The 12503-nt window shown below is 44.1% G+C and overlaps 1 protein-coding gene across 1 annotated transcript in view; it reads right to left on the bottom strand.

The window, feature by feature from the left end:
- PLXND1 (plexin D1) overlaps positions 1 to 12503 on the bottom strand; it is a 313125-nt gene that overhangs the window by 41745 nt on the left and 258877 nt on the right. The window contains exons 29-30 of the mRNA XM_086939243.1: positions 5235 to 5298; positions 2539 to 2573 (exon numbers count right to left, since the gene is read on the bottom strand). Coding sequence (XP_086795369.1) covers positions 2539 to 2573; positions 5235 to 5298 — 99 coding nt within the window. The remainder of the gene's footprint in view (positions 1 to 2538; positions 2574 to 5234; positions 5299 to 12503) is intronic.

Here is a 12503-nt window from a genome sequence, read left to right on the forward strand (position 1 = left end):
GACGGCCCGGGACCAGGGTTCAATTCCCGGCGCGGCAGGTTTCTGGACCAGGGTCAGCGGACTCGATAATTCTCTCGCCTCGGTGCCCACTCTGATCAGCGATCACACTCGGCAACTCTGGGCATTAGCTTGCCTCATCTTCACTAACGGCCCCACCAGACCGCCGGGGATGCCTGGTCTCACCCTGGAGATACCCATTAAGGGACCATCTCTCAGGGAAGCCAGGAAGGGTTTCGCAGCGGTCGAAGCGCCTTGGGACCCTCTGGGTAAGTAGTGCGCTATATAAATGCCTATACATACATACATACATACATACATAATGTGGAAGTAGAGGCAAGAAAGTCAGCTGGAGCGCACCTGCGCTTGTTATCTCAGCTTCCACATTCCCCCTGATTGTAGGTGCTGAATGCAGCTGGAGCCAGTGCTCCAAAGCATGAACATCCTTCTTTCAATTATTGTGTCTTCGCCGCAAACCATGCAGGATTTTATTGCTAAAATGTTCTGGCCGCTGGGACTCACCATGAGTCCCGGCAGGTTTAAAAAGAAAACATGACCTGACTTCGCTCAAAGCGGAGCAGGGTGGACCAGGCTCACCTAGGTTGAACAACCCAGCAGGCCATACACCAAGCCTCAAATACTCTCACTGTGGCTCAGCGAACACGATAGCCTAAATGTGGTAGCCGAGACACAGTTGTAGAACTCATTGGTCCACTATGATAATCTATGCGTCCAGAGCTGCTGCTTTGAGAAGTCCTCTCGCTGAGACTCACACATAGATGAAAACCAACAAGTTGCGACCACTGAGACACCAAGCATAAATCTCGATGGGTACACCTCACATGCCACCATGGCACTTGAGGCGGGAAGAAACCCCAGCCAGTCGGCCACCGAGAATCACCAATTGAAAACTCGGTGACTGACAAACAGGTCAAAAAGGAGGCCAAAATTACGTCCTGACCAAGTCGCTCCCACGTAGGCCACTGGGGCCTCTCGGAGCCCGGCAAAGGGAGCAAGCAAGCAGCATTACTTTATGAAGGAGACAAAATCTCAGAAGTTATTGCTACATTTCCTGTTGTAGACAGGAAACAAAACAAGTATTGCTTAGGTGTGGCTTGAATTATTATTATAGCGCTTAGCTGGGGGGTTGGATGGGGTCAGAAAGCGTTTCCTGTTTTGATCACTGTCTGTGATTAAATAGTACCTGATGTTGTTTATGACTGGTTCGAGGACGAGTGACATAGAGGTAATGTGCAGTATCTAGATAGAGACCAATACTCATCTTCGTAGCCCCTTCTTGCACATAGACACAGTGTGTAACATTGCCACTTATTTCGTTCAACTGGGGTGGACAGTTGTCCATTGGTTGGCTTCAGCAACAAACAATTTTATATTACCCAGCAGGTATGTTTTGAGACATCTTTGCCCATCATGTCTCTTTGACGGCATTACATGTGCATTTTCTAGGTTTAAGTTTAAGTCTTCAGGGTGGTTGATACTTAAAGTGGAAAGAGGATACCGCATTTCTATTAAGGTGGCAAATGCTTAACCTACGGTAAGGCTTGGGGCGGTATTACACACTCCATAGAGCCAGGAGCTGTGTCAAATATGTATTGCTCATGCGGGGATATGTGCCAGTATTTGACTTTATGTGTCATGGAGGTGGTACATGCCTAGCATGCTATATGGCTTGGAGACATTTTGTGTGCATGATGTGCAAAATGGTGCTTGTGTCTAAATGCTTTATAACTACATGGCTTTGAGTTGTGTACTGCACAGGATGATGCTAGGGGTTGTGTCTAATGTGTACTAATGTTGGAAAGTGAAGTGTGAGTGCAAATTGAGATCAATGAGCCATTAAGGTAGCAAATGCTTAGCCAACTACATGGCTTGGCGTCCCATTAGCTGACCACCAGCAGCTATTCATGATGCCCTCCAGGGCACTGAAAGGCAGGATACAGCTGCTTCATTTTATCAGGCAGTAGTTTGGGGTCTGACAACTGACCTCTTCTCTAATTTTGCTTAATGCACTATTCCTAGAAATGTTGGAGGACATTGAGAACTAGTGGCTAAGTCATTGTCTTTGAATTCAGAAAGCCTGCGTCCAAGTCCTGACTTCCCCAATTGGCCAGACTGTGTGACACTGTGAAGGTAGCTTTCTCTCCATAGATCTTTATACTTCACTTGTATTATTCATGACCATGCTGATCATTGCAGAAATCAAACCATTGACATGCTGGGAATGTTCTGATACCACAAGTTCTACAAGGTAAGTGTTCCTATGAAAGAAGTTGTACAGACAGGGTATTCGGACATTCTATGGACCAACCAACCCTGTCTCAGGAGTTGTTTTGACATATTACATGGCACATATTTTTACAGTGAAAGTTCTGTGAGCTGTTTCAAAATCTGTATCTGTAGGAGATAAATTCTTAAAAGATATGTTTATCTATGAACTGTTCCTAATATAAGAGTAATATTGGCAGAACTGTTTTAATAGTAGAATTATATTTTCAAATGTTAAAATAACGAATTACTTACCAAATGGAAGTATTTTTCAGTATCCAAATCCTTCACTGCAAGGAGAAGAAACAGGTTGTAAGATTGGCAGACAAATGCGACAAATTAACTATGGAAAAAACATTCATGTATAGCATTGATCGTCTCACTTAAAACAGTAAACAGTACATATAGCAGCACTCGTGGAGGTCAGATAATTGATTATAGATCATCGCATAAGGATCAATATTGAGAAAATAGAAGTCCAAACAGAGAGTAACAATCCAGCTGCTCTAGCCACCTGAGCTCCCCTAGATTTCATGTTTCCAGTTGGTTGACAGTCCTCAACATTGTTGAGCCATTTTGAGGCTTATATGAGCCGCTAAGCTCAGATGGCATCAACGTTTGGGAAAACTAAAACATGTGTGGAGGTCCACTAAAGGGCTTCAAACATTACTAGCTGTGCTCAGCATGAGCGTCAGGAGACTTTAATGACCAGGAGGCGAGTAGAATTCAAGGTTTTTGACCATAACCACATTCTAGCCCTTTAAGAAGAACTGTTGCTTTTATTTTTTTCACATCATACATTGAATTTCCAAAGTAGTTGGCAAGGGTGACCTAGGAACCATCATTTGAACTTAAAACCTCTAAATTTCATTGTAAATGGCTTACTCAATAGTTCAACTTTTCTCCAGTTTTGTACATGACTAAATAGCACCCATAAATATGTGTATTTGATTGATTAAATAATGACTACCTTCCCAACTAGAGAATGAGAATTTGTCAACCATATTGGTCTCTGCAGTAGCCCACTATACCATCAGAATGCAACACTTGACTTTGGTTAGGCCTCTACAACCTTAAAGACGACATCTAAGAAGGAGAGCAGCCCACCACAGAGCTCTCCAAGCCAACAAGACCATGCAACTGTGAGATGTCTACTGTCCAGTGAAGAAGATCTCTTAAACCATAGAGGAATAATATTCTTCATCAGAAGAAGACTTCTTTGGCTTAAAGAAACCGCTCAACCCCACAAAAGAATATAACCTTTGCGAACATACAGGAAAGAACAAAGCCTGCAAAAAAATATATTCAATCATATAGACTACCAAAATATCAACCACATATAACTATCTACCAACAAAAAAGTCACACTGCAACTAAACCCTCTAGGGAGAGAGATAGGTGATCTATACATGTTTTATTTGAAGTCCTAAAAAGAGATTAAAGGAAGGTATTAATTAAATATTTAAGAATGCTGCAGATTTCTAAAGCAGTATTACAGTGTCGTGATGACCTAAGATTTATTTTCTTTAACAAATATATACATTTTAAAATTAGCATAATTTTTTACTTTTTACAGGATTGTTTAAAAAGTTGTTTTTCAATGTAGTTGTCTATATATACAACAGGTTATTCAACAATAATGCATAACTGTATAACATTTAAACAAAGCAAGAGGCTGCTTCATTATTTAAAAGGGATCTCTCTAAAGCGAGAACAGCCCCTCACTGCACAAACCAAACTGCTAAATCCCTCAGAGGAAAAGGGTTCTGTTCAGAAAGCAACTTTCCACCACATGAGAAATTCTGCTGCTTCTCTGACAGGACCTCTATTCTGAGACCAAGTCTGGATCTTGCAAACAAATCCACGACACAGCCAGGAGAAATAATCCCTCAATGCAGAGTACAACTTCATGCTAGGAGCACAAAGTCCAGAAATCATGAGAAGAAGAGCTTTCTGCTCAGAGAGCGTTAATTCATTTCACCGGCAATACTAGATAGCATAGATAGGATGTAATCCCTTTATTCGTAAAACAACTTGCTCTCAAAGGAATAAGATCCTACATTTCTCTGAGGAAGAACTGACTATTGTAGGACCATCTCTCAACAAGATCAATACCCCACATCCCTGGAAGCAGGAGCTCTACCCAGCTTTGAGAACCCCAGGGGCACCTGGAGCTCAAGTACCTGCACCTTGAGTTGCTTGTGCTCCTCTGCAGAGAAACATGGTCGAGCGACTCGGGCTAGACTGTTCATTCATGGTCCAACGGTACTGGCTAGACTGCTTATTCATTCTGCAATGGGTGTGATGCTCCATTTGTATCTAGTTCATCCACTCCTGATTATTCAGAATGTTTCTGATACTCTGAAACTTTTAAAGCATTTATTAGAGCTCTCTAACTTGAACTAATAGTACAGATGAGCTTAAAACAACAGAATGGAATACCATACAGAAGAACACCCTCTATTTATAAAGTATAAAATTGAGGAAAACCCATTTTTATCCACCATTGTTTCGGTGGCCTATAGTCATAGCATACATGTCCATATTTACCTCTTTTACCTTTAGAGCACCTTTTCAATATGAGAACAGGGACCCTGCACCTGGGAAAGGTGCCCCTCACCTCAAGAAAGAGGGTATTTCCACTCCACAAAGTCCTCTAAACCCATTGGAATAATACACCTGACACCCTTCCAAGAACACCCTTCTGGTATATAGAAGTAGACACATTCTAACCTTAATGAAGACCTTTTCCTTCTTTACAAGATCTTTTCAGGAGTTAGAAGTAGATCTCATCCATCTTTTACAATCAATTGCATCAATTCTGAGAAATTGAACTCTTCCACCTACGGGTTAACACTTCTCCCAATTTAAAGACCTCTATAGCTGACAATGACATGGTTGAAACGAAAAGGACCATAATAAAAATTCTATAAGACAACACAATATATTACCTCTGCCTAAAGTATTGTCTCGTATGTCCTTCAGGCTCATTGCCAGCGAGGCTCCTTCAGGGATCTGTGAAACAGGTAAACTGACATATCAGTAAAGAGAAATAAACACAATGCAAGAAAAGCTAGTTAAAATGGCGAACAACATCTCCATCTGCTATTAAGTGTTGAGGAATGCTTCCTTTCTGAACGTGTTCTTGGACAATGCCCCTAAATATATGCAAAATGTGGTACTGAAAAAACAAAAATGTAAGTGTAAGGGGCAGGTTTTCCTTTTTAAATCTTTTTATTGAAATAAATATTTGAGGGTGACATAGCTTTTCTGGTCATACCAAAATTAAGTATACAAAAAAGCGATGGATCGAATACTTGAATGAATCTCACCCACTGGAAATGACTCGGGCAACATCCCAGTCCATGGTTATTTTGCCTACAATGCCACCTTCATTGGACCTCAGTTTGGACCCAACCATCCGACAATCAATCTTGACCCATGTCCAATTAGACCAGTCCAGTCCAAACTTGTTATATGGAGGTTCTACGGTGAACATTGTAAGGACTGTAAGGTTGTTTTTTAATGTTTTTAAACCTTCTTTGTACTGTTGCTGTATATGAATTTGAACTGCTTTTTAAAATATTGAGACTGTGAGCCTTTGTGTGCTACTATTTCCTGCACTTTAATTATCGTAGTGTGTTATACTCCACTTGCCATCCTTTCCTCAATTTGCATTTTGCGGGGCTTGTTCAACCCCGGACGGCCATTTACTCTGTGCCACACGCTATTCTCGGTCAGCGCTCTGCCGACCTGCCACTAACTCTATTAAATGGCCATAGTTAGGACGTGCAGCAGATGCGCGCAGCGGGCGCGCCGAAGGCGCACTTAAGGGAAGCCCGTCTGCGCCCGTCCGTGCCCGAATGGGTCCAGGGGCCAGGACCCCTGCTCAGATTAAGAGGACTAACATTAGTTACTCTCGAAAACAGTTGCTGGACTTACGTAGTATCCCACTCCTTGATTGTATGCTAATCAGCCCAGAATCAATTAATTTAAGCTGCAGTTGCTGTACTTTCGTATCAGACGCACAGTCTTATAATGAACATAGTTCAAGTTCAAGTTCAAAGATTTATATAGCGCACTACTCACCCAGAGGGTCTCAAGGCGCTTGAGGGAGGGAGGGAGAATTACTTATCGAAAAGCCAGGTTTTTAGCTGGTTTCTGAAGGAGAGGTGGTTCTGTGTAAGGCGGAGGTGAGTGGGGAGAGAATTCCAGCTTTTGGCCGCTAAGTAGGAGAAGGATCTTCCTCCCATGGTGGATCTGTGGATGCGCGGAATTGCGGCGAGGGCTTGATTGGATGATCGTAGTTGGCGGGTGGGTGTGCAGAAGGACAGTTTAGTGTTGAGGCATTCGGGTCCTAGGTCGTAGAGGGCCTTGTGTGCGTGGGTGAGGAGACGGAATGTTATTCTTTTGTTGACGGGGAGCCAGTGGAGGTCTTTCAGGTGACCGGAAATGTGAGCTTGACGTTTTGGATGCCCTGGAGTTTTTTCTGTAGTTTGGCAGTGGTTCCGGCGTAAAGGGTATTTCCACAATCCAGTCGGCTGGTGACCAGTGCGTGGATGACTGTCTTTCTTGTTTCGGCGGGGATCCAACGGAAGATTTTTTTGAGCATGCGTAGGATGTTGAAGCATGAAGATGAGACGGCGTTGACTTGTCTGGTCATCGAGAGGGAGGAGTCCAGGATGAATCCCAGGTTACGTGCGTGATCTGTAGGTATGGGTGCTGTACCCAGGGCCGGTGGCCACCATGAGTCGTCCCAGGATGAGGGGGATGATCCTAAGATGAGGACTTCCGTTTTGTCTGAGTTTAGTTTTAAACGGCTGTTCTTCATCCATTCGGCTACTTCTTTCATTCCTTCGTGTAGATTGGTTTTGGCGGTGTTTGGGTCTTTGGTGAGGGAGAGGATCAGCTGGGTGTCGTCTGCGTAGGAGATGATGTTGAGGTTGTGTTGTCGTGCGATGGATGCGAGGGTACTCATGTAAACGTTGAAGAGGGTGGGACTGAGTGATGATCCTTGTGGTACGCCGCAGATGACTTCGGTGGCCTCTGATTTGAATGGGGGGAGGTGGACTCTCTGGGTTCTTCCGGCGAGGAACGAGATGATCCAGTCCAAAGCTTTTCCTTGTATTCCGACGTTGTTGAGGCGTTGTATGAGGGTGCTATGACAGACTGTGTCGAAGGCGGCGGAGAGGTCGAGTAGGATGAGGGCGACTGTTTCTCCGTTGTCCAGTAGCGTTCGGATGTCGTCTGTAGCTGCGATGAGGGCAGTTTCGGTGCTGTGTTTGGCTCGGAAGCCGGACTGTGAGGGGTCGAGGGAATTGTTGGATTCAAGGAAGGCGGCGAGCTGACTATTGACGGCTTTCTCAATGACTTTGGCAGGGAATGGGAGGAGTGAGATGGGGCGGTAGTTCTTGAGCTCTGAGGGGTCTGCTGTGGGTTTCTTCAGAAGTGCGCTGAGTTCGGCATGTTTCCAGCTTTCCGGGAAGGTAGCGTAGTTGAAGGAACAGTTGATGACATCGCGGTGATGGGGTGCGATGATGGAATCTGCTTTGTTGAAAATGTGGTGGGGACATGGGTCGGTGGGTGAACCTGAGTGGATGGAGTTCATCAGGCGGATGGTGTCTATAGTGGTGATGGGGTTCCAGGCGCAAAGGTTGTGAGAGTGCTGTTTTGGTTCGGAGGTGGGTGGAGTGGACTGTTCTTCGGATTGGTTTTCAAAGCTGTTATGTATGTCGGCGATTTTGTTGTTATTATATTCTAATATCAATGTTCAGGAAAAATCCTTTGTAAAAAGTAGCCACTCACTTAAAAAGGAATTCACCTTTTTTAACATCAATTGACGCTTGCTCCCTAAGCACAAGGTACATATCTTTGATCTCCTGATAAGCGAGCAGCCTGACGCAATTTGTCTTACAGAAACATGGCTGCACGCGAGCTCTGGCCCGGATGTAGCGTCCGCCCATCCTCCCAATTATGTGATAGTTAGGAAGGATAGGGGAGCTCAAATGGGGGAAGGCATTGCGCTTAGCTATAAAAATTCATACACGTGTAAAGTTGAAGATCTACCCTTTAGGGGATGTGAAGCCTTTTTATTCAAACTTACTTTGTCTTCCCAGTTCACACTCTCAGGGATTTTGCTCTATCGTCCCCCTGGGTCTGCTGGACCATGGGCTACAGCACTTTCTGATCTTATTACTCCTTATCTTTTGGACGCGGCCAATTTTACCATCTTGGGCGACTTGAATCTTCACCCTGATGACCCGACATGTGTGATGAGCACTACCCTGATATATGACCTGGCAGCAATGAATATCTTGCTCTGTAATGTAGGCTCTATCCATGTGTCTGGTCACTTATTGGATCCTATCTTTTCCAACGTAGCTAATATTATTTGCTTCCCAGCTCTCCCAGTACTCTGGTCAGATCCCTTTTTGGTTGGTTTCCGGGTCAGGAAAGAAATGTCGAGTTTATCCTTGACCGTTTTGGGCACTAAATCCAAATCAAGAAATTGGGGGAAACGGGACATTGGCACTTTTAATTAACTCCTATTTGATAATGCCCCTGCCATTAATCAAGTTTCTATTTCAGATTTAGATACCATCCAAAATTGGATCTTAAAATCTATTGATGTGTGCCTTCCACCTTCTATTTAAAAGGTGAAGAACCATCGTTTCCTGCCCCCTGGTTCACCGAGAGGCTAAAGATAGAGAAAAGTAAATGTAAAGTGTTAGAAAGACACCGGAGGAAGAACTATGCACCTGAATCCAAACTCACATATAAATTGGCTAAAAAAGATTATCACTCACTCTGCAATGCTGCTCGAGCTGAATATGTGAGTTCTACTATCTCAAATGCGCAGAATAGTTCTAAAACTCTGGTTAAGTTAGGTAAAGAACTATCTGGGACATCTAGTCAATCCGCTCCTCCTGTGCTTACTGACCTACAATGTGAAGATCTTGCTAAATTCTTCCTAAGAAAAGTGGAAAAAATACATTCAGCACTGAATGCTAAGTCAGTGAATGTTACACAGCAAATTGAGATCTCTCCTGCAACATTGGGAAATACTGAACAGCTGGAATGTCAGATTGCCGAGCCCACTTATAAATTGGAAAACTGGTCACTCCTAGATATAACATCCTTTAAACTGCTTCTTGACAGTCTCAAATCTGGCTGTCATAGAGATTCTCTTCCTGTAGCTGTGCTGCAGAAGCTGGAGTTGCCATCTTTGAAGCTAATCATGAAGTTACTTGATGCTTCCCTACAGGAAGCAATTGTTCCACCTGCATGGAAGCACGCTATGGTCCTTCCACTTTTGATAAAAGCTAATGCAGACCCGATGCAACTATCCAATTTTCGGCCTATTTGGTTACTCCCGTTTTTTTCCAACATTTTGGAAAAACACATTAATTTACAATTGACTCACTTCATTGATGTTCAAAGGTTTCTACACCCTTCACAGTCTGGCTTTAGAGCTGGCCTCTCAATGGAAACTACTCTTCTCGGAGTAACAGATATGATGCAAAGCCGTTTGGATGCTGGAGAAACTGTGACACTCATATTACTTGATTTGAGTGCTACTTTCGACACAGTGTCTCATACCGTGTTATTGAGAGCCCTACAATCAATGGGTGTCATTGGCTCCGCACTCAATTGGCTTGCTGACAAAACTGCAAGGCCAGGTCCTATCTCAACCAAAACACAAGAAACCCAAAACCGGTTTCTCTCTGATTGGGGCTCTTCAGTCAGGTGTACCTTGGTTCCAGTGGCACAGTGAGCATAGAACCCACATCTAGGCATACCCATCACATGTAGGACGACACACTGAAGTACAAAAAAAAGTGATGGATGGTATGCTTACATTAATATGAAAATGAAGGTTATTACACCATGTGCTAGTTAGTAACTCCACCCAGAATACTACAGAGTTTAATCAAATCTCCAAATATTCACTGAAAGCGTTCTCATTCTAAACCAACCTCCTTTGTAATGCAGCAGCTCTGAGGAGCAAGCGAAGGAAAGGGAGAGCATGGAGGCAAATGAACAATGTCAACGTTAAACCAGGTCTACACTATTTCATCCCCACCCCACTGACTGAGGAGAGTCCAGGCTACTCTCAGCATGCAGGATCAGCATGTCACTCAGCTCCGCTCAGACAGCCCTGCAGCTCAGAGGAATGAAGTCAGTTCATAGCTTAGTCTGAGTTGACCACAAGGTCAACTCAGGCTGACAAAGTGGGCTTCGCGAAGCCCACTTGAGAAAACAGGAACTTTTCCTCCAGTAATTAATCCTCAGTTGAACTAAATGCAACGCTAATGACCTCACCCTTAATGAAACAGATGCTGTTACAAATGTTTTAATTCGTTTTGCAGATTAGATTACATGTCGCATTAGCCTTACCACTTTGACAGAATGCTTTTAGATGTTCTGATTTATTGGTATGAATATTGGGAGGTCATAAGCATTGTATTTAGCGGGTGAGTTATGGTTTGCATTGCTATTGGGAGAGTTATGAATTGTGGTGCTAACAATGACATGCAAATTTCACAGATTTTTTTTTCATCATCATATTCCACGTTGCATGGTCTCCACTTGTGGGTGGCGACCCCCTGGTGTTCACCGAATGTGGCCGACTTTGCTTGCCGCTGTTGCCCAAGCATGGCTGTGGCGCAGCGAATATTTCATTTTTTTTTCTGTATTCACAAATCCTGTGCAGAATTTGCAAATTCTCAGGCACCAGGAGTCTTTGCAGAAACCGGGAAGAGTCCAGAATAAAACAAAAAAACACATTTTTATATGGCATTTTTATAAGGATTGTTTCACCTTCCCCCTTACGTTCTTTTTCTTTTTTCCCAACATGGTGCTCGGTGCACCATGTTTGGTAAAGTTAGTCACACAGAAATGTTGCTGTGATAGTCAATCAGAGTATGGCAGATTTGCAAATCTGCAATGGACGGGAGATAAAGCTCCCTAGTTTGGCGTCTGGGAGCAAAGAAAAGGTGCTGGCTCCTACCAGCAGCCGGTATGGTGCTGGCTGGTGAGCCGACTGGGGACGCGGGTCTAGGGCTTCCCCTGCAAGCCCCAACGTGGCCATTATTTTGGGTGGCACCGGAGCAGCCACCTACAATTAATTAAACAGTTTACTCCTGCCAGGGGAGCCGGCTGGCGCCACGGGGGCCCTGGGGCTCCTATGAAGCCCCTAACAAAAATGTAGCTGTGGGTACCTCCGGTGGGGCACTGGGACATCCACTTAATAAAATAATGCAGGTTCCTGTCGGCACCCATGATGGGTGCCGGCTGTGGAGCAAGCTAGGCCATGGGGCTGCCCACCTCACCCCATAGTCCCCAAACAAAATTAAAGATGTGGGTGTCCCAGGTGGCTGATGAGACACCCCAAAAAAATTATTCAAAAAGAAAAAGTGAATAATAAATGAGTGGCCAAAACAGCTCATTTATTATTCACTGCTGGGCCAAGGTGCGCACAATAATGTCCAGGTTTTTTTTTTAATAGATAATGTTTTTCTTGCTGTTGGTGTCCCTAGAAGAGGCTGGTGCACCACCATGCATTATTTGAAAATGGATGCCTCCTAGGTCATTAAAACCATGACCCCAGGAGAGCTTACCATATTTATTTAAATTACTCCTAGATGGAGCTCTATGCCCTTCAGCTGGAGTGCAGAGCCCCCCTGAGATGAGATCATTGGCTGCACTTTATAGCTTCAAAAATGTTACACAAAGATTCACAGAAATGTTGATGCTTTTTTTAATTAAACGTTATTACTTTTATGCATTATTAAAATATACATCTCATTATACTTATTGGTATTTTTTTACAAAGGTAATACATGTGCTTTATATGTGTTGATATCCTCACCCCTTCATAAAGCATATAGGTCTATTTTCTATATTTTGGTGTTTTGATCCTTTGACAATGTCAGCAGGTCATCCTTACTTAAAATGACACCCAGGCCCTGCGCCCAACACCCTGTTGCCCATGGCTCGGGCGCAGAGGGGAGGGGGGTTGGGCACCAACTGGCGGTTGGGCACAGGACCGGATATGTGGCCAACCCCATCCCTTGCATGGCCGAAGGCACTGTGCGGTTGGCTGCCTGCAGGGGTTGGGATACAGAGCCTGGCTGCAGGCTCGACCCTTCTGTACAACCCATGTTGCACAGTGGCATGGCGATTCTACATGGAACCCCACACGAGAAGCCGATTCCATT

This window comes from Lissotriton vulgaris, chromosome 9 (assembly GCF_964263255.1).
Source record: "Lissotriton vulgaris chromosome 9, aLisVul1.2, whole genome shotgun sequence".
NCBI lineage: Eukaryota > Metazoa > Chordata > Amphibia > Caudata > Salamandridae > Lissotriton > Lissotriton vulgaris.